General features: G+C 40.6%; 1 protein-coding gene across 1 annotated transcript; it reads right to left on the bottom strand.

Moving 5' to 3' along the window:
• Positions 1-164: 164 nt before the first annotated feature.
• Positions 165-17074, bottom strand: galk1 (galactokinase 1). The gene is made up of 8 exons (XM_034133128.1): positions 16726-17074; positions 14637-14826; positions 14328-14447; positions 13465-13600; positions 12738-12919; positions 9066-9216; positions 8809-8971; positions 165-964 (listed from the first exon to the last, which is right to left on the bottom strand). The coding sequence occupies exons 1-8, from the start codon at positions 16888-16890 to the stop codon at positions 890-892; spliced, it is 1182 nt and encodes a 393-aa protein (XP_033989019.1). The 5' UTR covers positions 16891-17074; the 3' UTR covers positions 165-889.
• Positions 17075-27141: the final 10067 nt, after the last annotated feature.

The raw sequence follows: 27141 nt of genomic DNA, 5'->3' as shown, positions 1-27141 counted from the left end.
CCAGAAGCGTTATATTATCCTTTTTTACTATGGTAAAAAAAATGCCTTATTTTTTTACATTTAAATAATCTTAATTGATATTGCTAATTTAATTTTCATAAATGCAAACTGTCTGGAATGAAACCTAATATTCAACAATTCAAGAAGGAAAGGAAATTATATTCTGAAACACTAAAAGGATTTATTAACCAAAACCAAAAGAAGCAGCCAGGACAGGATCATCATCATCATCATCATCATCATCATCATCAAACATTTATGTATGACTTTTGTTATCAAAACATTTCTTACTTACACATCCAAACAGGACAACATTATCATCACAAGTGCGAGTCCTCTTGATAAGTGTTGCAATATTATTTAGACTCCTGAAAAAATGTCTAGCTATTAAAGCTGGTAGTGTACAGTGGGTTAGTTGATGCATGTTGCTGCTGAAAATAAAGTTGATAAGAATGCTGAAACTACAAATCAAATATGATTTTAGTTTTAAAACTAAAACAACAAGCCTGCACAGACTGTGAAAATAATCACTACCAGAGACCCTTTCACAACATTATATCGACATATGTTAATATTCAAAATGAATCAAAGAAAAATGTCATTATAAAAAAGTTGCACACCTTCATCATCCAGAGCAGCCTGTTTTTCAAAATACATGTAAGACGTGATGATACAAAGAGTTGCTGCAAGTTAGCGAGAAGATGATGAAGCATTGAATTACCCAAACACAAAAATCTCATAATAAAAAGTCACTAATAAATGCTTTACTGTGAAGGCACTTTTTGTATGCAAAACATGTCATTTTGAATAATGATAATTGAGAAGAAAAACCAAATATGAAATGCTGTATATATGAAAAAGGAATGAGTCAGAGATGTGTTGATAAAGGTCAGGGCAGACTGAGGACCCGAGCTCCCTCTGAAGGAGTTGTGACGTAGAAAGTCGCGGTTCCACTGTATCGCTCCTGTAAAATACACAAACATACAACACAAACACAATGAGAACATTAACCCAATGATACTTCTGAAAAACAACCCCCTAATGTGAGTGTTAAGCATTAAAGCTGCATCTGAACATACTGTTGTCAAGAATGTAAATACGAAATATGAAACATGACTGTCCATCCAGAAGAGCTGCAGACATTCATGCATCTCTCAAAGTCCTGGGACGGAAGGTGAGAAAAAAGGGTTTTGATTTGCAACCCGACAAATTCCTCTTAAACTGTGACCTATTTTATACATTCTATGGCCGAGATGCAGCAAACTACAGTTACACATTACGTCCATAAATCATCTGACAATGTCATTCCAAGCCCTCCCACCAGGAGTGAGCACATTATTAAAGAGTATAAGTACAGATTGATGAGAGAACATGGCAAAAAAGTCACCCAAAAAGTGGAATTTTATTTTTTCCATTCATATCAACTATGGAAAAAGGCCAGCAATAACTTTGCCTTTAAAATCAAAACTATGTCAGTGACATAAAAACTGAGAGACAAAATATAACTGTATTTATGTTAAGGGTGTAGGATTTGTAGTTGTAAAAGGGGTTAGAGCGTACTGTGGCGACTACGCTTTCTACCTCAAAAGTGTAACCACACATCGGGGCTGTGGCTTCAGAGATAACATGTGTGGATACAAGGCCAAAGTCTTTGGAAAACACACTTATTTGCTTATTTAAAGTCGGATGACACTCTCTTGTCTTAGTAATAACTGGAGCAAGAGTTGCAAGCTTATTTTCTCAGCTTAGCATAAAGCCTGGAAACAGACTTCAGATCTGTTGGTAATCAGCTGTTCACAGTGACCGAAGGGTCCGCTGGCTGCTGGACATCCTGAAGGTGGGACGAGGGTCCAGAAAGTCATTGTGTTCAGAGAGAAATACTTCAAGCTAATTACGCCATGTCTGCTTCAAAGTGTTTCAGGAGGTAGAACAACAACATTAGACATTTGTTAGGCCTCAAGAAAAACACACAAAGACAAAAGAGTGCTATCAGCCCTCTCACCAAACTCTCCCAATGTTCTGCAAAAACAGGGAACAAGCATATTTCCCAAAATGAGATTTGTATTATACTGTGCTTCACATATTGTAGTAAATGAACAATATATTTCACAGGTGGATCTAAAGTGTTGTGTTGGACGTAGAAGAAAGTGCTAACCCAGATTTAACACAATTTGTTATCCATTATGGTTAACACTGTGACATTGTGACAGACACAGAGACCGACAAAAACATATATTTCCGTATTATTTCAAACACCCCTAAAGGCTAACCTCAACCCTAACCTACTGGATTCACTGGTTCAGTTGTGTCTAGAGAGATCAAACCATAGTTCATCCACTTGGCATGTTCTGGTGTTTTTTTACTTGATGTTCTTGGCGCAGATCTTAGCATTTGATAAGACGAAGCGAGGTGCAGTTGAGGATTTCCACAGGATCAGGCATCACCAGATCCACCTTGAAGCCTTCGGCCAAAGACAACTTCAGCAGCTCCTCCACAAAGCCCTGCATGTCTGTGATCTCACGGTGCGCGTTGATGTCACCTGACTGCGTGACCTCGGCGTTACACACCGTCAGCCCCTGGTAGCGCTGCTTGTCGTACTGCTCCTGCGGGAGCTCCTCAGGCCGTGGCACCCACTCCAGTTTCAGCCGGTTCTGCCTCGGGTTGCATGGATGGGGGCTGGTGAGACCTTTGGAGGTTTTGTAGGAGAAGCGCTCACAAAGAAGGGCCATGAAGGCTCTCCAGGTACAGAAGAGCTCCACTGTGAAGGCTGCCACTAGGCATGTGCGCAGCTCGTAGTTCTCCGGCGCGTGGCGTAAGTTAAAGTGAAGAATGCGGACCTGGAAGGAGAGGGAAAAATACGTGACTGCACATTATCCAGAGTGTACACAAAGAACCGGTCTGTCCATGTCTCTGATTGTACAAAGTCATGCACAAACACCCTCTGCTGACACTGTATGTATGGTAAACATTGCCAGACTTCCTGAGGTTGGTGAAGGCCACCATGATAGGCGCTAAAACATTCTTATCAATATTTTTAGTTGAGACCGATCACACATTACAAAAGTTAAATAACAGAGGAGCTAGTCTAATGCTGTAACTGCTCCCTGTTTGAAATCAATTTTATCGATATAAAAAAAATCTTTATGCATATATGCCATTAAAAATATTGTCATATCACCTAACCCTATATAGGTGTATTGCTTTTAAATCATTCTGGCAGGAACCAGTCCGATTACACTTATTATGATGAAACACTGAATCATAACAATTGTGTCTATTGTAAACTAATGTTAATTAATATATCATTATCGAACATTTATTAAAACTCAAATAATGGGCCTCATACAAGATAATTGTTATTCTTAAGGATTACTTGAACTTGTGTTCTTAGTCACATTAGCCAAATTCTCTTAACTGGACAATCCTCTTGTAAATATTTATAATAACATAATTATAATAATAATTGAACCCTTTCGTGATGTAATAATTTGCATGATCAATGTCTCTAAGTGGCAACATAACCTGTTCCCTCCTGTTTGTAGGAAAGTGTCAGTGTTTGTTAAGTGGTTCTACCATGAGGCCCATTGACTTGTATTGTCAAACAGAAATTGTGCTATTACTTAAAAAAACATACCTTGGACTCCACATTGACCATGATCATGGCTCCTAGGGGCCCTCCTTTGAGGCTGAGAGGCACTGCTGCCTCGTAGCGGCAGAGTTCCTCCAGCAGGGGGCGTATCTGGAAGAAGTCCACCTCCCTCCGCAGCAGTGCCAGCTCTGAGAAGCCGTGGGGCAGGTCCAGGGCGCTGGAGCGCAAGTAATTCAGAATGTACCGGAAGACTTTCCCGTCACGGTCGATGAAGACATTTCCTCTGCTGTCTCTCAGCACGGGGATCTGCCCGGTGAACATGGCCCCCAGCATGGAGTCCTGACAGCGGGTCAGAGTGTCCAGGGTGGTGGTGTAAATCTCCCCCCCTACGTTCAGAGACACCGGGTCCTGCAGAGAGCTCCTGTTGCTGTTCTCATCCGATGAGTTGAGGTTGAGCATCCTGGAGGAAAGCTGTGGCTCTTTGTGGTCCTGTGGAGTTTCTCTGCTGTTGTTGGAGGATCCTTCTGCTGTGGTCAGGAATGCTGAGGACTGGGAGATGTGGAGGTTTCAAGTGCTTCTTTTGTTTCCAAAAAAGACTTGTCTCCTTTGACAGTTAGCAAGCCAGAGTAGTATCCAGGATACGGCCACGTTAGGAAAGATGTGAAGAAACGTGCCAAGTCTGCTTGCAAAGCTGAAGAAAACCCTTTAAAAACCTGAGTTACAACATATAACAGGTTGCTGCCCTTTTCCATCGCATTGTTGCCATGCAAATAAGTCATCCCTATTAATGCAGGTGTCTCCCGTGATTTTCGGCAGTAAATGTACATGTTTGTTGAAGTTTCTCAAACAGCAGGCCCACAGTCTGAGAGCAGAAAGGAAGGAGGGCCACAGTGACCGGACTAGCATGCTAATAACTGGACACTTGTGGCTTCACGAAGCTCGCTTTTATACTCGGCTCAGACCACCCCGAGCTCTCACACACACACACACACACACACACACACACACACACACACACACACACACACACACACACACACACACCACACACACACACACCACACACACACACACACAACACACACACACACACACACTACACACACAACACACACACACACACACACACAGCACACACACACACACACACACACAGCACACACACAAACACATTACACCCACACACACACACACACACACACACACACACACACACACACACACACACACACACCCACACCACACACACACACACACACACACACACACACACACACACCCACACACACACACACACACTGGAGCTGCCTGGGCAAGACACTGGGGACTGAGCAATTTGTCTGAAATGCATCCCTTAAAGTGACAGACGGACTGAAAGTGCCATTTATCCACGGTGAAGAATTGAACAATGGCCTCAGACCCTTTTGATTTTAAATACCCTTTGGAAAACAGAAACTTTCCAGAAAACAGAATTATAAAAACTGAAAAAGTACATTTTACAACTAAACAGAAAAACTGATTTTGTTGCACCTGTATTGTGTCCATATTTAACAAGTTCATTACTGCTCTACAAACATGATCTTCTTAAGTAGGTGGTATTAAAAAAAAGTTCAACTGACAGCAGTAGAGTCAGAGAGCTTGACAGGATGTCAGCGTGTGTGTGAATGTCATCCACAAAAAACATACAGTATGTTCAATTGTAAATAGAGATCTAAATCATCTACTTGCTGTCAGGGGTAATATTTTGAGTCACAAGAGTAAAATACACCCATTTCCAAAAAGAAAGCGATGGATGAGAGGATAGAATCTAAATCATCTGGAGATCATGTGCTCTCAGAGACCGAACCGGTGTTCATTTCACTATTGAAATCATTCTAGTCAAAATATTTGTTGAGAATTGTTTTGTTTTTTTAACATAAGACAGGTATAACATTTTTGGGTAACATATTCAGACCTAACAAATATCTGAAAGACAGAGGAATAGCAATGAACTACTTTCTGTTTTAAGTCTTATTCACTGACCCGCAGCTCATGATTAATAAAACAGTTTCCTGCAGCGCACAAATATATAGCTTGTTTATGAGTTGATGTATCTGCTTGAACTGTTGCTGTACTGATAAAGAGCCTCCTACTGTAGATTCAGAAACGTTCTGTCTCTGTAAGGAACATTACCTCATGTCACTAGTTCTGGAAGGAATAGGTGCTGAGCACCCCCATCTGTTGGCGGAGAGTTGTAACTGCAACGCCAAAAAGTTCACTAAACAAATCAATACAAAAGTTTTATTTTGAGTTACTATTTTTGAGTTAGCATTTTAGTGTAAGCAGTCTATAAAAAGCTTCACTATATAAGAGAAAGTGATAATGCGGTGTGCTTCTTCTGTTGCTCTGCTATAGAAAAGAAGCTCGTCAGTGCAGACAAGATCAGGGATGGGAGTTTTGTGAAAGCAGGGTTTAACAACTGGCGAAAGGCAAAATGTAGGGAGCATGAGAAGTCCCATCAACACACAGGCCGTCAACAAACTGGCAGCATTAAAACAAACACCGATGAATGCACTGCTCTCACAAGCTGTTGCTAAAGACCAAATGACTGCATTTAATATGACGTTATTATACAGGGCCGCCCCTCCCTACACGCAGATCACGCAGACTGCGTGGGGCCTCACCTCGCGGATGGGGCCTCATTTTGCGGAGGGAGCCTCGCTTGAAGCACAAACGCGGCGCCTACAGTGTAAGCGCCACAGTTTCGCCGCTGCGAGGCTCCACTAGCACCTACACAACACATCAGCCCCATTGAACAGCCTAGTCGTGCCAGCCTATACAGCACATGAGGGGCAGAGCTTTACTGTGTGTGTGTTGCAACTTGCATATTTATTTATTGCACTTGACGCACACACACGCATGGCGTAATTTCCACTGGGGACAGGGGGGACATGTCCCCCCCCACTTTTCGAAATCCCGTTTGTGTCCCCCCACTTTATAAATATGTTTATTATTATTTTTTAACGCAAGCCGTCATCGCCACGGAGGAGCACACAGTCTCTATGAGCGAGCGAGACAGAGAGAGAGAGAGAGAGAGAGAGAGAGAGAGAGAGAGAGAGAGAGAGAGAGAGAGAGAGAGAGAGAGAGAGAGAGAGAGAGAGAGAGAGAGAGAGAGAGCACACCTTTATCTATTTAATATAGATAAAGTAAGAAATCATTCCAATGTGTATAGGACAGTAAAAAAACAGTTTGAAAGGGGAGTGATTAGTAAAATATGCATAAATAGAAAGAAAGAATGCTAACTAGGTAACATAAGATAAGAATAAACAAGTTTAAATGATTTGTTATTGGTTGTGATCATATTCTAAAGATGTTTGGATTATTGAAAAGTATACAGCTCCCTTTGAGTGTTGAGAGCTGTTTCCATCAATTCATGTTGTGCTCAAAGTGCACCAGATTGATGCATTTCACTTTAACATTTAAAAATAATCTTCCAGGATGTGAGGTCCACCCCCCCCGGACCCCCCTAGAGGAGGTGAGGTCCACCCCCCCCGGACCCCCCTAGAGGAGGTGAGGTCCACCCCCAAATAAAGCAGATTAAAATAATTAAATTGAATACATGTTCTTTTAGTAAACACTGCAAACGGGTCCCACAGACCCAAACAGCACACAAAGGTTAAAGGTCAGCATATCATAATGTTAAAACGTGCTAAATATATACACTGCAAAAAACAATAAAAAGAGGAGTAAAAGTAGCTCACGACTTGTTTTATTTTGTGAAAGTAGCTCTCATCCTAAAAAAGGTTGGTGACCCCTGATCTACAATATACTACAAATAGGAATAGAGAACCAGTTCCTGTTGAGAACCGGTTCTTAGATGATTTAGATCACCTGCCACAATTGATGAAGAATCAATGAAGAATTGCATCATTAAGAAGAATCAATAATGGAATTGTATGGATAAAGATGTACATATGCCCTTCCATACTATCCACTGATTATGGGATTACGAGGAATTGATGTTAAACAAGAGGCAGAAGATATCGCTAACAACTATGAAAGGTAAGCTAATGTAGATGTAACGTTAACATTATTTGTCTTTGATCTATGATGTTATATCAGAAGGAGTGAGGAAGTTCAGTGATTAATAAGGACAGTAAACCCTCCCTCTGAATGTTCACTATTAACATAACACTGCGCTATCCAATGTTTCAGCTTATTCTCTCGGGCTAAACCCAGACAGTGGAAAGTATTCAAGTGAACATGTGAGAAAATAACCTACTGACTCAGGTAGCTGTGCTCATGCTAATGCAAGGCCAGCAGGAACAACAGAGAGGAAGTGCTTCTGTTCACACAGATGGCTTTTACAACCATCAGTCAGTATGTTGTTCCACTACCAATTGAAGATTTGCCTCCATCCTTCTGGTTAGCGCTAGCTACATTCCAGGACCAGCAATTTATGTTTTGTTTTGGATAAAAAGAAAAATGTCCCTCAAACGCAAAAGGTAAGTGCCCCTTTAAAGGTAAGTGCCCCTTTCTAACACAATACGAGGGTAAGGAAACTTTCCAAAAGGTTTTTTGTTGTGAGGGCATCTTTGTCCCAGGGCCCTATAAACTCCACTCTCTGAAAATGGCCACGCAAACAACACAATCTTTGTGCATATTGTAGAAAAAAAATTCAAGTTTCGTGTAAAGACATGGTAACATGGAATGATCCCCAAGTGTGAGAAGCAACTGAAGTTGTGTTGGTGGTAGCCCGATACAGCAGTTTCCCAATATGTCCTAAACTTTTACAGTACAGTACAGTACTTTTAAGAACTGAGAATGCATGTATAAAGCTTATATTGTTCTTTTCGACTAACTCCCAGTATGAGAGCAAACTAACTATTAGCCAAAATGTTAAAGCCTTAAACAACAAATATTTGATTGATAATATTCCTGATAACTGACAAACATTACACACACAGCTCTAAAAAAAATTAAGAGACCACTGTAGCATTATCAGTTTCTCTGGTTTTACTATTTATAGGTATGTGTTTGAGTAAAATTATTTTGTATTTATTTTATTCTATTAACTACTGACAACATTTCTCTGTATTGGAATTCAACAGACACTGGAATGGAATGGCTGCTGTACATGTAGTGATTGAGATTTGAGAACAATTTCAAGTTGTCTCTTGATGTTTTTCAGAGCTGTATGATCTCTTCAGTGCACAGTGTGAGTCAAAGTGTGTGTGGACCTGTATGTGCAGTATAGTCCTGTCGATGGCGCCAGCCTGCAGCAGGGTCACGGTGCATCCTCCAAACCCTCCGCCCGTCATCCGGCTGCCATACACCCCCTCCACCTCCAGGGCGGCAGACACCAGCTCATCCAGCTCCCTGCAGCTCACCTCATATAGGTCTCTGATGGGGGGGGGGGGGGGGGGGGGGGGCAGCACGTTAGCTCACTCCTCCCACATTCTGTCCTAATAGTGACTCTACACCTGCTGTGGTGTACCTCAGTGAGTTGTGGCTCTCCACCATCAGCCTGCCGAACACTTTGTATTCTCCTCTCCTCAGAGCCTCAGCAGCCTGGACCGTCCTCTCTATCTCCTCAATCACATGACGCGCTCTGCGGACGGTGACCTCATCCACTCTGTCGCCGGCCTCTGAAAGGATAGGGACTGTTGGGGCTATATATTGATTCATATTATTTCATAGTTAAACATTTATTTTCTTACTGTTTTTGTTTATTGTTAATGTACCTTTTTATTTTAGTGTAATTTCCCTGCGTAAGATTCGCCTTCTGGGGCCTCAGCGGCAGATTTACTTTGGAGTGAATTTTATTTTTTCTTTATTTATGGTTTTGCACGCTACAGGGATAGGGTGGTCGGCACGGGGTCTGCCCTCGATCAAGAGAAAACCTCCAGCTTGACTTGAGACCGCCCCCGTGATAAATACATTTAATTATAATGAAGCCAGCTGCAATGGATCATTGATCCACCAGGGAGTGCAGTGGGGTTCCACACTGGAGCTCATGTGAAATAAAGTTTGATACAGTACACTGGATGTACAGTATGTCTGGTACTACTGTATAGCGGATCTTTGTTAAGATCCATATGTCACGGATAGGATCATACTCTGTGCTAAATAAGACATGTAATCATTTACAAAACATGAGACAGACACTGACGCTGTCAGAAGAGAGGGAGGAAAAAGAGAGGACAGGCTCCGTGTATTTTATTATTATATATAGTCGTTATTCATTTGTTTTAAAGCTCAATAAATAACAAAGAAGACCTTTGACCGGCACTTTTATAATTTTGTCCGGAAGATTTAAACTTTAACACACGTTGACCGGCGAAAAACTCTGCCCGGTTCCCTCGGCCCCCACCACGGTGAATAAACAGAAGGGCAACCATGACAACCATTCTTCTTCGCTGCTTTTGTGGAGGAAGTTACAGCGCTACGTACAGGCTCGGCATATGTACTGCAGCTTTTCCAGCGGTTGGATGTAAACGGAGCCGTCTCGTGTGAACAGACACTATCCGGTGTATATTGCGTGTGGACGGAAGCTTTATGGCGATTGCGTTTGCGTTAATCCTATGCGTTTTGCCGTATGCGTTCCCGTGGGGCACCAGCCTTAGGCAGGTCTTAGGCAGGAAGCTGTAAGCTGGAGTCCTATCTGGAGTGCTACATCTGTATATATATATATATACACACACTACCAGTCAAAAGTTTGGACACACCTTCTCATTCAAAGTTTTTTATTTATTTTAATTGTTTCCACTTTGTAAATGTATACTGAAGACATCAAAACTATAAAGGAACACATATGAAATTATCTAGTAAACAAAAAAGTGTTAAATCCAGAATATGATTTTTATTTAGCTGGCTACTGCAGAATGTTGTGGTAGCCATGCTGGTTAAGTGTGCCTTGAATTCTGAATAAATCACCAACAGTGTTACCAGCAAAGCCCTCCCCCACACCATCACACTTCCTCCTCCATGCTTCATGGGGGGAACCACACATCCAGAAACCATCCGCTCACCTTCTCTGCGTCTCACAAAGACACGGAGGTTGGAACCAAAACCTCAGATTTGGACCCATCAGACCAAAGTCCAGATTCCACTGGTCTAATGTCCAGTCCTTGTGTTTCTTGGCCCAAACTATTCTCTTCTTCTTGTTGTTCATCCTCAGTAGTGGACCTTTGCAGCGATTGGACCCTGAAGGCCTGATTCACGCAGTCTCCTCTGAACAGTGGATGCTGAGATTGTCTGCTGCTTCAGCTCTGTGATCATTTATGTGGGCTCTAATCTGAGGTGCTTTCATTAGCAGTTTCTGAGTCTGGTAACTCTGATGTATTTATCCTCTGAGCAGAGGTAACTCTTGCTCTTCCTGTCCCGGGGGGGGGGTCCTCATGAGAGCCAGTCTCATCATAGCGTTCGATGGTTTTTGAGACTGCACTTGAGGATACATTCAAAGTTCCTGACATTTTCCTGATCGACTGGCCTTCATTTCTTAAAGTGATGATGATTCTCTTTACTGAGTTGAGTGGTTCTTGCCATAATATGGATTACAACAGCAGTCAAATAGGGCTTTCCACTGTGCACTAACTCTGCACAACACAACTGATGGTCTCAACACATTAAGAAGGCAAGTCATTCCACAAATGGACTCTTTACAAGGCACACGTGTTCATTGGAAACCATTCCAGGTGACGACCTCATGAAGCTGACTGAGAGAAGCCAAGAGTGTGCAAAGCTGTCATCAAGGCAAAAGGGGGCTACTTTGAAGAATATAAAATATAAATCATATTCTGGATTGTTTAACACTTTTTTGTCAACTAGATAATTCCATATGTGTTCTTTCATAGTTTTGATGTATTCAGTATTAATCTACAAAGTAGAAACAAATTAAAATAAACAAAAACCATTGAATGAAAAGGTGTGTCCAAACTTTTGACTGGTACTGTAAATATCTGGGAAAGGGAAACGGCTTCTTTTGAAATGTAGCACCCTAGGTTCCTCCCTCCAAATTGAAGGGCAGCCGGCTGACAGCCAACTGACAGCCCACTGCATCATAAAACCCAGATAGTCTGCCCCCCCTCCTCCTGTGTCCTGACGCCGTGTCTCGATTCCTCTGTAAATGTATTCCTTTAATTGCAGAGTGCTTTTCATCACAAAAACAAATAAACCAGCTAAGGTATGCTGAGGAAACGCTGTTTTTGCTAAGGCCATGGTTCACACAGTATGTTTCCTAGACATGCATTAGTTGCTGGAACTTCAATAATGATTGCGGCCCATTAGTTGTAGCCCAATAGTTATTCATCACATAGATTTACCTGCATCAAACCCTGATTATTAGTGGTGGAATGTAACAAAGTACATTCAACATATGCACTCTTAGATGTAATGCAAAGCATGCAATTATTTCTATAGTCCTTAGTGAATGTTTGTATTTTTGGTGCTATTAATAATCAGTCAAATCATTCAAGAGTCAAAATCAGTTGAGCTACCCATAAGTTCATGAAGTTATTAAAATACGCTTCACATAACCAGCTGTAACCATAAAGTGATGAACACATGAACATGCTTTCTAATGGTTCCTTTTTGTCTACAAGTTGAAATACTTCTCTTGCACATTGTCTTGCTAGACAAAAATCTAAAAAACAAATGTGCCTTGGCTACTGCCACTATATAGCTAGTTATATATTCAGCTTTAGCTAAACTGAGCAGCTTCAAAAGTATGTCATTTTAGAAAGAAAATGTACCTCTGCTGACATTTCACTTCCTGTCCTCGGACTACAGGCTGCAGTTATAAGAAGAAGTCGGTTTAGATTTGTATCCACACAACACTGTCCACTCAGCTATCAGTCAAATAAAAAGAGTCTACACGCTCAATAGCCTGGAGGCTAAAACGGAATTTCTGGCTCCGTCAGAAAAAAATGAAAAGGTTTTAATGACTTGTTGGGAGTTGTGTTTTTTTACTTTGCACAGAGCCAGTCTAGCACTAAAACACTGTACGAAACAAGAGGAGACAGGGCAGTGAAAGATGGGACAAGACAGAATGACATCACTGGAATGGAAGAGGATAGGATCAGGCAGGATGCTAACCCAGGACAGGGGAAATAAAAAGGAAGTGGAATATCAAGGTTTAGCTCAGGAGAATAAGAACTAAACTCCTCACCCTCCAGGTCCTTCATGGTGGCGTCTCTGAGACTGCTCTTCCCCATGGCGGAGGCGGCCTCCTCACAGCGCCGGCGCCTCAGGGGATACTCACTGCTGCTCAGAGAGTGCTTCACGTTGGAGTTGGTGATGAGAATGATTAGGCCTGGGTCTGCCAGAGGGACAGGGGTGGCCTCCAGGGACCTGAGTACAAACACAGGGACGCGGGAAGTCAGTCAGAGTTGGGGGTGCGGGTGCAGGTGCAGGTGCGGGTCTTTAGCAACAGCTTGTGAGAGCAGTGCATTCATCGGTGTTCGTTTTAATGTGCCAGTTTGTTGACGGCCTGTGTGTTGATGGGACTTCTCATGCTCCCTACATTTTGCCTTTCGCCAGTTGTTAAACCCTGCTTTCACAAAACTTCCATCCCTGATCTTGTCTGCACTGACGAGCTTCTTTTCTATAGCAGAGCAACAGAAGAAGCACACCGCATTATCACTTTCTCTTCTATAGTGAAGCTTTTTATAGACTGCTTACACTAAAATGCTAACTCAAAAATAGTAACTCAAAATAAAACTTTTGTATTGATTTGTTTAGTGAACTTTTTGGCGTTGCAGTTACAACTCTCCATGTTCAAACACAAACAAGTACCTGATGTAAATATGTAGTTCCTCTGTCTATGAAAGACCATTTTAAACAAGAAGAGACTAAAAGTAATCTCCATGTTGGATTCATCTCCCTGTTTAAAGTACCTGCAGTCGATGAGCAGGGCGTGGCCCTCCCTGCCCAGAACAGACACAAACTGATCCATGATGCCGCACGGGACTCCAGCGTGAGAGTGCTCTGCCTGCTGACAGGCCACCGCTTTGGAAACCTTGTCTCCGTCATCTGAAAGATCAAGAAAGATTCATCTTTAATAAAAGAGATCCTGGCCTGTATACCTTAAGTTCAACTAGAAATAAAGTTATTTAAAGAATAAACTGCAGCAGAACTTCAAAACTGTTATATCGCTATATGACCGCTGGATAGCCTAGGGTTTAGAGGCGGCGGCCCAATGCAGTCACCGCTGCCTGGTAGGCCGGTTCGATTCCCCAGCGGGCCAATTCAGGCAATGTCCTCCCCTCTGTCTCCCCCTTCACTCTAAGATCTCCAATAAAGGCACGCTGGCCCAAAAACTGTAGCATTGCAAAGTCAGTCTACACCAATAAATCAGTTTGCTGCTTTTGGGTTTTCCTTTCAAATCTCTGTACACCCTCTATCTCTGATATGATTAGGAATCCTCCCTGACTGCACTGAATATCAGAGTTGGTTTTGATTTTGATTTTGGAAAAAAATGATATTATTATTATCTCTGCAATAAATATTGCAAAATAGAAAATACAGGAATGTTGACCAAATGCCTACAAACTTCCTTATGTTCTATCAGAAAGACTTCTGTGTAGATAAGTTAATCTACAACAATGGAGCTGTGCACGATCCATTTTGTATCAAGCAGCAGATTTGCAGCATGGTGTGTTTGAGTCACATTGCATTCAGTCTAACTACTGCACAGATGCTGGAAGGATATCTGGTGCAGCTCCATCACACTGCTCTGTCTCTGATCTCAGACTCTCACCTGGCTGGAGTTGCTGCAGGAATGTGTAGAATGCCACCTCCAGAGAGGCAGAGCTGGACAGGCCCCCCCCCAGGGGGACACTGCTGGCTATCACCGCCCTGAACCCCGGGACAGGAGGAGCTGCAGACAGAGAAAGAACACGTTGAAGCAAAGTACAACCAAAGCAGGACGAGATCAACATGCTCCTGCAGTACATGTCTTCTCATTCACTGACAAACTCCTGTAGTATTATTATCAGTTCTATTTATTTTCCTTGAACTACGGTAAATCCCAGGTAAAGTTTTCTAGCTATTGGCAGTCATTGTGTACCCCTGTAATGCTCGATAACACCCTTCACGTAGTTGGCCCAGCAGGGTAACCCTGGAGCCAGCGGGGCCCCATCAGCAGGCAGGCTGAAGTCCACTCTGTGGGGCTCATCAGCATCCTCAGTCGCTGTTACCACGGTAACATCCCGGCCACAGGTTTGACTCCCTACAACCACAGTCACCAGGGGCAGTGCCTGAGTCACCAAACACAGAGAGGAAATATTTAGCCAAACTCTTTTAAAATCAGGGAGTATGCTGATGTTACTGATGAGAGGAAGACTGCTGGTAATACAACATCACAGACAGTCAGTGAGGTGTGGCAGGGTGCACGGTTTGAGTGTCCAACAGTGGAGTTAGGCCTTGTCCTTGAGCCTTACCTGTTAAACCCTGAGCCTGTTTTTCAGGTCTCAGGCACGAAAATGACATTCCCAGAACAAATGACTATATCTACACTTCTAAAAGGGGTGAATGCATAATCTTTTTTCTCAAAGCAATGATAAACCTGTGAGTTGGATGTAAAAAAGTCAGAATCAATATAGATTTTTTTTATTTTAATGTAAATTCAGATTGAACATAGTAAAGAAACGTAAATTATAGTGTCCGTCCACATTTTTTTTTTACTTATAGTGAAAACCACCCTTGAATGATGGGATAGTAGACTAAAAGCTTTAGGAATCCAAACTATAACATATAATAAGTACCCTGTATCAAGATTGATGCAAAACAAGTGAAATTTGACCTTTTTAGAGAGATTTAGAGAAAGAAAACCCACTTCTGGGGTCATTTGGGTGGATTTTCCATATCTCTGGCCCCCCTCGTTCGATTTTGATGATTGACACCTCTTTTGAACCGTTAGAGCCAATAGAATCGAGGGGAAGTCCCTAAAATCCATCTAAACATTACCCATTGGTGAATGAGTGCTGCGCAGCCAGAATGCCCCGGAACCGGAAGCTGCGATACACTCTGGTGGCTACCATTAGCAGCTAATTTAAAATCTCAGATTTTTACATAAAAATTGAATTATGGATTATCAATAATTTTAATAAGTGACACAGACACATTGGATTAACCTTCAGCCGCGTTTTTATCGTTTTAATGCCATTGAACATGACTTTTGATCAGAAACCAACAGCTAAAGTGAGAATATCTCCGTGAATGCTCCGTGTTTGCTTCCCCTGTCGCGAATTCTGATCGCTCAGTGATGATACTAATACCTATAGAATCTGTGGAATCTCAGCTTTAATCGGATATCTTGTATGTGCAGTTACGATAAGTAATAAGGGTATTTTTACCTTGAGTTCTGTGCTAAGTGCGTTAGCATTTTTTCGCTCAGGGCTAATTTAGACGCTTCTTGTGAGACTTGTGCTTTGTTTTGGTAAAATGGTTCATATCTTCAGTTAGCTGAGTTTCTAACCGTTAAGTGAGTATGACACATTAATAGGTTTTTAAATATTAAGAAGCCCTGAGACACAGTTTGGTGAAAAAACTACCCGCCAGACCCGGATTAGGGTCCTCACGGGCTTAACAGGTTAAAAGTCCATTTCTGACAGCTTCTGGTACACAACGCCCTTACAAAAATCCAGAGGTAGGGCACCATTACCATCATTCAAATTACACATTTCACCTAAAATTGTAAAAACAAAATAGGCCTACTCACTTCTAGATGTTTTAGTGCAGAGTTGTAATATATGACGCATTGAAATGAAGTTATTTGCAAAGTCAGCAGTCTTTGTTCCCTTTCGAGTATGTATGCATATCCTGCATTTCTAGTATACAAGTTGTTATTGAGTCCATTAATATATTGTTTATTTTGCTTCTGGGTTTCCCATAAACCCAGGAATGTAATAATCCTTTGCCTATATGTCTTTATTCTTCCATGTAATGTGTTCCAAAATATGGATTATACAGGCCAGAGTTCTGAAAAGTTGACAAAACTCTGAAATTGTCTGTCTGTCTGTCTGTCTGTCTGTCTGTCACAACATTTACCGATGTGTAGTTGAGAGTGAACGTAGAGTCTAAGGGCCTTGTCCTAAACAAAACATAAATATATCCGTGCCAGATGTGATGTGGGACCTGAACAGTGCTGGTGTTACCATCGGCAGCACGAAGCCCTGGTTGTAGTCGGTGTGCTCTCCGATCAGGTTCACCCTCCCTGGGGCACAGACCGCTATGAGCGGAGCATCCCCCCCGAACAGCTGCTCGTACCGCCGCCGAGCCACCGCGAACAGCTCCGACACAGTGGGGACAGAACCGGCCATGGAGCCGGACACTTCTGACACTGGGTAGAAACTACTTATATCAATGAGACATGCGCAGGACAGACACAACGAGTATTTTCTGAAGTTAAAAGCTCAGAAAGTGGCTGAGATATATGCATGAGAATGTGAGGATCTTCTGACATGTCAGGTGCTCTTTACTTCCTGGAGGTGTGGCCAAACAGTTTGTTATGAGGCTCTGATTGGTGGTAACCAGTCACATGACACAGCTTGATATTTCAGCTCTTCCACGTTAATCTTTTCTTTTTTTTTTTTGAGGTATCGATCAGTTAAACTTGTTTTGAGAAAAAAGGTCATGGTATTTGTTTTCACGTATGTCCTTATTACCTTTTTAATAAAATAAGGTAAATAAATAAAATAAAGTTGCACAAAATGGAAATACCCAAGTGAAGTATCAGGTGATCTTGAACTTTACAAATCTGTTGTCATCACATAAATACAGATATTATATTACACTCACTTGGTTTCATGTAGTTATTTTTTTATTTGCCTTTCCTTAAAAGGAATATGAAGGAAGAAACTATTTTTTTACCAGGCAAATCTAATGGGAAGACATTAAGCACATATTAATCAAACAAGAAATCCATTGTAATGGGAAAAGGATTTAATGTATTTTTAAATTGTCTGTTTTTTGTTGAAGGAGCACAATGGCAATGCAACTTTATTGAGTTTTATTTCTCGGTTGTGGACTTATTTTGCATTTTTTACCATCAATTAAGATAATTATTGTATTTCAGTCATCAGCCTATATTTACAGTCTGTCCTGTGCACACACAGAGCAGGGGGGTCGAGGACAGCTGGTTCCTTCCCTCACAGCAGGCGGTAATAACATTGTAATCCTGCCATTTCCAGTTTTTGAAATTGCACCAGCAATCTGATTATTCCTCTATAACAGTAAGGGAACACAGGTAACATTTGCCACTGACTGTAACACTGTGCTTGGCCTCCCATGGCCCCCGTCCAAAATAATACATCTATGATAATGCAATTTATGCGGTTGCAGCAAAATATGTGCTGTAACCTGTAGATGTTGTTTTTTTCCAGTAATGTCATTTAATACATTTAAACTAAGTTACTAAAACAAATGTTGTGACTAAAACAAATGCCAACAAATAAAAAGAAATACAATAAAAACTAAGTTTGGCTGCATAAAACATTATATATTACCCCAAACTCCTTTTAATGTGCTGAATCTTGGGCCAAATTCAATTTAAAAAGTAACAAAAAAATTATAACTAAGTCACAGACACGAACTCTGTTACTAAATGAACAATTATGGCATTTATATTTTTGTATGCGCTATACTAAACAAAAAATGTTAAAATCTTGAAGATTGTCTTTGTCTCCTTTTTCCCGCATTAAATGTGCTCCTCTCATTCAATTATTGACCCCATCCCAGCCCCCCAAGTAATTTAGAACCACCACTGGTTACAGCAGTTTAAAGTGAAGGAGTTTAAATGAATAGGATGGAGGTCGCAGATTCACTGTGAAGTTAACATGATCTTATTTCATAATATCACATGTTTAGTCAAAGCAGAGTTAGTGACAGACAGCAGCACACGTGGAACAGAACATAAAATGATCATGGTTACTCAGACATGGAGTAGCATTTACAGTCATTCCATATCCAAACAGTTAAGTTACTTCTTCGGTTTCCTATTTCATCTAAGTAATTTACATTTTCCCATGCTTTAATATTGAACAAATAATTTATCAAAGCATGCACAAAGGACAAACAAAAAACATTGCAGAAGACCTGAGAAAAAGCACTTTTACCTCCATTAATATGACACATTTCTCTAAAATATTTTCTCTGGAAAGATTAAAAACTATAGTCTGAAAAAGTAATTAGCTATCAGACAAATGTAGTGCAGTAAAAAATGAAATATAGATAGATAATAATAATAGAAATTATATTTGACAATACATTTTTAATCTACTGTCATTTTATCAACATCTAGAATCACATGGAGTGTGGCTCCCCCTGGTGGCTGCTGTTGCAGGAGCAATATAACTTATACTTCTTTTATTTTGCTTTTAATACTGCGTGGCATTGTGAGGTGCTTCATTTTGTTCAAACATTTCCAGAATTACATTTCTATTCTATCATTGTGAATATATTACCTGTATCGATAAATAACATCAGGTTCATTTACAGCTGGTGCATGACAAAAGCAAACAATAATACTTCAAAATCCAATAAATAAAATAAAAGTCAATACTTTGAATTGTACAGTTACAGTTTTTCTTTTCATTGCTACAGTTAAAAATTGTCTTAACAATAAATGTATTTAGGAAAAGTCAGCTCCTGATTCAAGTGAGTAAGTGCAATATTGTTGGACACAGGGAGAAATGTTATCTAAAATGTGTAATGATTGGCAATGGCTCTAAAACTTCACATTTGAGCCCATTTCCACAAGAAAATGTTCTGTCAATATGTCTCAGCAGGTATGATTAATCTGACAAAACAATTTTGTTGTATTCTTCTCATGATGACAAAGATATTTTGATTATTTCCCCCATGTAGAGCATGCATTTCACACATGCTTGGAGAATGTTTTAATTAGGCTAGCTCCCAGACCTGATAAAAAGTAAATCGGTTCATTAAATGATCTGTGAGATTATCTTAAAGTGGACCTATTATGCTATATTGGAAAAATATATTGTAGGGCCATACCTATACAAAACATGTCTGTGAAGTTTTTTGCTTAAAATACCAAACAGTTCACCCATTGTAGCCATGCCTCATACTGCTCATACCCCTCTTTCACACCAACGCGGTTCCAGGGCCGGTTCGGAGCTGGAGCTTGAAAAGCACCGGTTTTTCCTGTTCACACCGCAGCGGAGCCGCCTCTACGGTTAGTTTCAAGCACCAAAAAGTTGTCGGTCTAGAAAGCAAGCACCGCATACGTCACGCTTACGTCGGAGGCGGGGGCAGGGGCATCCGTTTTAATGTTAAACCATAGTCATTAATGCTGCAAAGCTGGGTATTTTGAGCTTGGCGCATGCACAGGCTAACAACAGCTAGCTCTAACGCCATCGAATAGGACGTATATTTACCTTCTTTCTCCTACGGAATCGTCGTTGAAGTTGATGATGATGATTGTAAAGAACTTTTGAATGTAGCATGTAACGACTGTAAAGTTGGTAGTAAAGTCGTCCCATTTCTTCCATTTCGTTTCGGCAGAGCAAAACGAGTAGCGCTTCAATACAATCGGTCATTGTTGTTGTTGTCGATGTGAGGGGTTTCCGCGCGGTTTGGCTTTATGAAGCAGGCACGCAAACAGTTACGTCATGACGCAAACGATGACGCTATGACGCAGCACCAGTCGGGCTCTGAGCGGTGTGAACAGAGCGGGAGCTGAACCGAAGAACTAGTTCCGAACCAGAAAAGCTCTAGCACGGAGCTAGAACGGGAAAAGCCTTGGTGTGAAAGGGGCAGAAACGCGGATTTTGGGTCCTTAGCTTGGAGAAAAAAAAAAAAGAGGAGGCGGAGCTAATGCCTGATCAGAATTCTACCGGAGATAAAGTTAAATTCTGCTGTGATAAAACGCCATCCTGTTCTAAACCACATCAAGGATTATTTCTGAAACAGTATGGAGCTCAAATGCTTTTTGTCTTGCGGGTTTATCACAAGGTGAGTTCCTTTTCTTATTTCCTGCTTTTTAAACACATGTGCTCTACAGTACAGGTTAGCTCTGAGTGTTAGCAAGGCTTGCTAATGTAAACAAAGACGAGATTACGTCCAAAACACGTCAGGCATTGTTTCTGATAGCAATTTTCTGTGGGTCCGCTGCCGAATTGACGTCAGATTGGCAGCAAATCTGTATCCGCTCGTTGTACCCCTGTTTTTAAAAGATTTGGGTACGGAGGAAAAGAGAGAGAGTTTTATTTTCTGACGCTGCGTGAGTTCCCCGATGCACCGGGGACACATATTTATGTATAAAAGACATCACAAAGTGCATTTTGCATGATAGGTCCCCTTTAACCTGTTAAGCACCAAGCCTGTTTTTCATGTTTCAGGCTCGAAAATGACATGCCCAAAACAAATGACTACAACTTAACTTCTAAAAGGGTTATATGAATAATTTATTTTATCAAAGCAAGGTTACATCTGTGAGTTGGATGTAGAAGTGTCAGAATCAATATAGATTTTTCTCAGTCAGAATAAATTCAGATGGAACATGGTAAAAAAAGGTAAATTCTTACCTCCGCCAAAAAAAAACCCATTACTTATAGTGAAAACCATGATGGGATGGTAGACTAAAAGCTTTAGGAATCCAAAGTACAACATATAATAAGTACCCTGTATCGAGATTGATGCAAAACAAGTGATATTTGACCTTTTTAGCCAGGTTTAGAAAAAAAAACCCACCTCTGGGGTGATTTGGGTGTAAATGGAGGTTTTTACAGTTTCTCTGGAACCCATTGGTCGATTTTGGTGATTGTAATCTCTTCCTGACCGTTAGAGCCAATAGAATCGAAAGGGGGTTTTCACATAGACACCAACATTAACACAAAAAGGTGGGGGCTTTGCGCATGCAGGCTTGCATCAGAGTGAAGCGATCTCTCGCTCTGACATCTGGAAACGGAAAAGCAGTTTTATTGCTTATGGATTATCAGAAATCATTTCAAAGAGGACACAGACACATTGGATTAACCTATGGATTAACTGCAGCATCATTTTTTATCGTTTTAATGCCATTGAAGACCAGTTTTGACCAGACAAAGACCAAGGTAAGCCATGTTAGTGTTTGTAGCTACCTAGCGCCAAATGTTTTGATGTACGTTTTCATTTATAGAGTCGCGAGTTTGTATCACTGAGTGTTGAGGTGGGCACCCATCGATTCTGTGTCTCCAGACGATGCTAATCGATGGGTTGGCTGTGCATCTAGGATAAGTAATAAGGGAGTTATGAGTGAGTTTCGGTGCAGTGATAGGTTAGCATTTTTTCGCTCGTGGCTAATTCAGAGGCTGAGTGTTAGCATTGTGGGTTTTTTTTGGAAAAAAAAATTAAAAAGATCAGTTAGCTGAGTTTCTTCCCGTTACATGCATATAAAACATTCATAGTTTATTAAATATTAAGATTCCTTAGACGTTGTTTCCTAGGGGGGGGCGGTGCGTAAGAGGTTAATATAAAATGAACATTTGACAGATGTGAATGCTTAATTAATGCTTAATTCTCTCAAAAAGTTACTGAAAGATACACTTTTGTGGATACAAGCTGAAAACTAGAAAATTAAGTACTTTGTGTTAGTAGATTTTCGTAAAGAATGTGACTCTTAATAGCACTTTGTGATTTTTACGCTATTTCAGTGAAAAAAAAGCCGTTTTGTCCACTTGTGGGATTTTTGCTTCTTTCTTGTACACGACACTCATAACCGCCAGGGGTCGCTGTATACCTAAAACCGCCAACGGGTAAAATGTAGGCCTACCCGCTATTAGAATGCATTGATTTTCTAGGTACAATGTTCTTTTATTTATCATACTAACACCCAAAACCCAAACACAGGGTTAAGAGTGAGTTTTGATCGCACAGTGATGAAACCATAGACTGTATATATAAAGGATGACATTTATACCAATAGAATCTGTGGACTCTCAGCTTTTCATATTTTTATACTTCATGCCGATACCGTGAGTTATGTGCAAAGTGTCTCGAGACACCTTTTTCATACCTGATGAGTTTGCATCCCTGCTGTCTACCTGACTGTCTGTCTGTCTGTCTGTCTGTCTGTCTGTCTGTTTTTGTAATTTGTCTCTTCATCTGTTAATTCCCCTTTTCTTTATTTCTTTCTCTCTTTAGGTGAAGTTAAATCTGTCTTCAAAGAGAAGACAGAGGCGGAGATCAAGGGCTACATACGCCAGAAACTCTCCAATTCGGCGAAGATCCTCAAAAAGAAAACATTTTAAAAAAAAATCAATTTGTTCGGCCACGTTAGGCCATTATGTTTTTTCATGCAATATTGTATGTTTTGTAGTATAAATAATTTTTTTATAATACATGTTGAGTCCATGTATTATTTGTATTTTCCTCAGTCCATTATTTTTATTTGATATAGCCTACCATTCTACATTCTACAGTATCTACAGTTTAGTACAGGTATGACACAAATACAAGAAGATATGTATTTACCATGGTAATTGTTATGGTGCCAGGGGTAGTGGGTTATGAAGCCCTCCAACAGCCATATGAAATGTTACCATACTACTCGTACCATAGTACCATGGTATATTTACCACGGTACATGTACCACAGTATTTTTTGACAGATAGTACCATGGTATATTTTATAGTACCATGGTATTTGTTCCATAGCACATATAGTAATGTACCATGGTACATACCATGGTTTGTACCATGGTACATATACCATGGTTTGTACCATGGTACAATCTGTCAAAAATACCATGGTACATGTACCATGGTAAATATACCATGGTACTATGGTAAAATTTCTTATGGGTCTCTATCTATCTATCTATAACTATATCTATCGATCTATCTATAACTATCTATCTATCTATCTATCTCTCTCTCTCTATCTCTCTATCTATAAGGAACTGCAGTAAACAACAGGCGTTGCTATAGCAACACGTCATGTTTATGTTTTCGCGCGAGATCAATAGCGCGAAGATCACTGCATTTTCTATAATGTAAATATTACCCGATGGCGCTAATGGATATAAATGGCAATTTCTTGGGCCATTTTTTCAATCTGACTTCATATTGAAATGTTTTAACAACAGATGGGTGCTACATAACACACTTTCAGGAAAATGAATGTTGGCGGTTCTAGTGTTAAACTAATACCCATAAATAAACCTGACTACATTTGAATTGTCAACAATTACAAGTTACAACTGTGGATAAACCATGGATGTATAAAGATAAGGGCTAAACAGTAAAGCTCCTGCATTCGAATCAGCGCGGTTAGCCAGGCGTTAGTAATTAGTGATGTGTCGGTCGCAAACGAGCCGGCTCAAAGAGCCGACCAGTGGCGACTGGTCATTAGGGGCAGGAGCCCCACCTAGTGTCAGCAGAAAGTATTACAAATAATGATTACAAAAAATGCAAAAAAAAAATAAAAAAATATATAAAATATATTTTAAGATCATGTTTAATCATCTGATTCGTCTGTACATTGCTGTTTTAGTCTGTGTTCTTCTAATTAGTGTGTCTACAGTCACAGTGTGTGCCTATTGAGCTGTTTAGAGCCATGTGGGACAAAACCTGATCATGCCCCTCCCTTTCGCTGTGAAGTGAACGGTGACTGTAAAAACTACACTGCGCATGCTCAGAGTATTTTCCTATTTAATGTGTGTGGCAAAAAAATAATGACCATAGGGGCACTGAGCTGCCATCCCCACCATACGTCATCTCACATCATTCAGAGCTGATTGGCTGTAAGTACGTGTGCCGCGAAAAGTGTGGTGTGTGAAGAGGAGACGAGAGAGCTGCAGTGACGCGTCCTAAAACCAGGAAGTAAGCTGCGCGTGGCTTCCCTCGACAAAAAAGCAATGAGGTTTCTCCATAGGATTTTAGAAAATAGCTCGAAATAAGATCTGTGGGAAACGTACCTGTTAGATAAATGCACGTTTTGTTCAGCCGGATAACATCCACATGTCTACCCTACTTTTATAATTTTTTTATCATAAATCTATCGATTAGATTTATGATAGACTTTTGAAACTACAAGAAGATAAGGAGGACTTTTACAAAAAAGTTATAGAAATGTTTGTCCAGAAGGATAGGCAAATGGACTTCATCTTCAAGTCAAGGTAAGACCGCAATTTTATTGAAAATGCATCTTACTAAGAGAGAACAATTCAATATTTAAATGATAAAATTACATTTTTTGGGTATCCTTTTGTTGAACTGTCTGTTTAAAATCAATCGAAGCATCAGACAAAAAAAGCTTTTGAAAATAATATTATATTTTGGTTTAGGTCAAAATATAATATTTGTAAACCTGAAGAGTCAGTGCCAGTGCCTCACCAGCCATGAACCTCACTGCACGTCACTGCAGAAGCTTATATATAGACATCTAAGTTTTTTGTGCCCCACCACTTTTGTACATATAAAAACGCCACTGTGAACGACGGGAGCCGGCTCGCGCCCGCGAACGAGCCGTTTTTTTGTTTTTGTTATTTTTTGTTAAGCAATACAAGACAGAATGATATGATGATCTCCGCGCTACAGCTGCTCCGTGCATGCATGCAGTGGCATGTAATATCCAAGGATTAGAGACTGTTGGATGCTGCTGTTTTGAGCATTGCAATACATTTATTTGTATTATGTTTTTTTATGATTAGAGACGGTTGGATGCTGCTGTACTGAGCATTGCAATATATTTATTTTCACTAAATTATTTATTTATGATTATCCTTGGGCTCAGCAAAGATTTGATGTCAGCTGTTGCTGTCTTTTTTTCTATAGTTAATACTGAAATAGAGCCCTGCTGAAATAGAGCCCTGCTGTTTTTCTTTAAATATAATTTTAAAATGTCGATACAGTAGCCCCTTTTTTTAAATGTCTATGCTTAAGTTTTTATAGGTGTTGCTATCTGCTTTGTGTAGCGTGGTTCTACAAGCAAGTCTGTGCATTCATTGGGTGGTATCAGAGAGATACAAGGGTCTGTAAATGCAATGAAAACAATTGGCCACATGCAGCAAATAATTGATATTAAACATGTAATTTTTACTTTTGAATACTGTTACGGTTTTGTATTTGTTTTCATTTTCCACCTTTTGTTTTGAAATGTTTTCCTCCTTGTGTCTTCTCTGTTCCTTCTTCCTGTGTTTGCCTTCCTGTCGTTAGTTTCCCTGGTGTGTCTGATTGTCTGATTGTGTTCACCTGTTGCCCTTGTGTTTCTGCCTCCCTTACCCCAGCTGTGTCTTGTCTTGTGATTACCCCTCTCTGTATTTAGTCTTGTCTTCCCCTGTGTGCCTTGTCGGTTCATTGTTGGTTTTTCCTGTCTCCCTCCATGTTGGTCACGGTCAGTTTTTGTGCTACCTATGTGTTTCATGCCATGTTTTTGTTCAGCTTTTAAAATAAAGCTCGCTTTTTGTTTATAGACCTTTTTACCTTTTATTGTAGTCTGCATTTGGGTCCTACCCTTTCCACGCACCCTAACAGAATGAACCGACCAGAATTCTGTTACGGTTTTGTATTTATGTTTTCATTTTCCACCTTTTGTTTTGAAATGTTTTCCTCCTTGTGTCTTCTCTGTTCCTTCTTCCTGTGTTTGCCTTCCTGTCTTAGTTTCCCTGGTGTGTCTGATTGTGTTCACCTGTTGCCCTTGTGTTTCTGCCTCCCTTACCCCAGCTGTGTCTTGTCTTGTGATTACCCCTCTCTGTATTTAGTCTTGTCTTCCCCTGTGTGCCTTGTCGGTTCATTCTGTTAGGAATAGAACCCAATAGAGAGGCGAAGTCCCTCCCTTTCCGGGGGGACCTCCATGGGACCTTGGCCGTTTCTCAATGTCGAGTAAACCTGCTGCAGAGCCACTATTTCAAGTATACTACGTCATCGAGTGGCGCCGAAGGACTGTTTAAATGCATGTTAAATGCCCAGCAGGTTCAAACTCCACTGCAGTCAGCATGTTGTTGTGTCCCTGAGACACTTCACCCCAAATTGCTCCTGTGGGGATTGTCCACAGTATTGAGTATGTAAGTCGCTTTGGATAAAAGTGTCTAACAAGTAACATGTAATGTAATTGTATCTATTCATTCATGAAGTGTTTTTTTACGACTTGTATTTTTCTCGACCTGTAAAACAATTATTCAAACGAACATGTTAACATCTGGGATTGTAAACAGGTGGAAATAGTTACTGTCGGCTTCCAAGGTTTGATCTAACCTCCTGTGGGAGAAGGGTGGGGGTTCTGGGAAAACTAGGAAAACCTGCTAAGTAGAGTCTAGTGGAGTGTGTGGAGCATAACAAAATTCAGTCATTTGTAAATGTATTCAGTAACATTCACTTTATTTTCAGTCATTGCACTTGTCACTTCATTTTCATCCTATAGTCATTCAACAACAAAATCCATTTACAATCAAAACCACTGTCAACAGAACAACAAAAAGCGACCAAACAGAAGTGTTCAGAGTGACCGTGAACACACACACACACACACACACACACACACACACACACACACACACACACACACACACACACACACACACACACACACACACACACACACACACACACACACACACACACACACACACA

This window comes from Trematomus bernacchii, unplaced genomic scaffold (assembly GCF_902827165.1).
Source record: "Trematomus bernacchii unplaced genomic scaffold, fTreBer1.1, whole genome shotgun sequence".
Lineage (NCBI taxonomy): Eukaryota > Metazoa > Chordata > Actinopteri > Perciformes > Nototheniidae > Trematomus > Trematomus bernacchii.
Note: the sequence above shows the minus strand (reverse complement) of the source record. Positions and strands in the feature narration are given on the sequence as shown.

Excerpts from the sequence above, each read along its gene's own strand:
- galk1 (XM_034133128.1), bottom strand. The coding sequence starts at position 16,890 with ATGGCCGGTTCTGTCCCCACTGTGTCGGAGCTGTTCGCGGTGGCTCGG. Across the intron at positions 8,972-9,065 it reads GAGAGCCACAACTCACTGAG|AGACCTATATGAGGTGAGCT; the intron begins GTACACCACAGC and ends CCCCCCCATCAG. Across the intron at positions 965-8,808 it reads GGACTATACTGCACATACAG|GAGCGATACAGTGGAACCGC; the intron begins GTCCACACACAC and ends TGTATTTTACAG.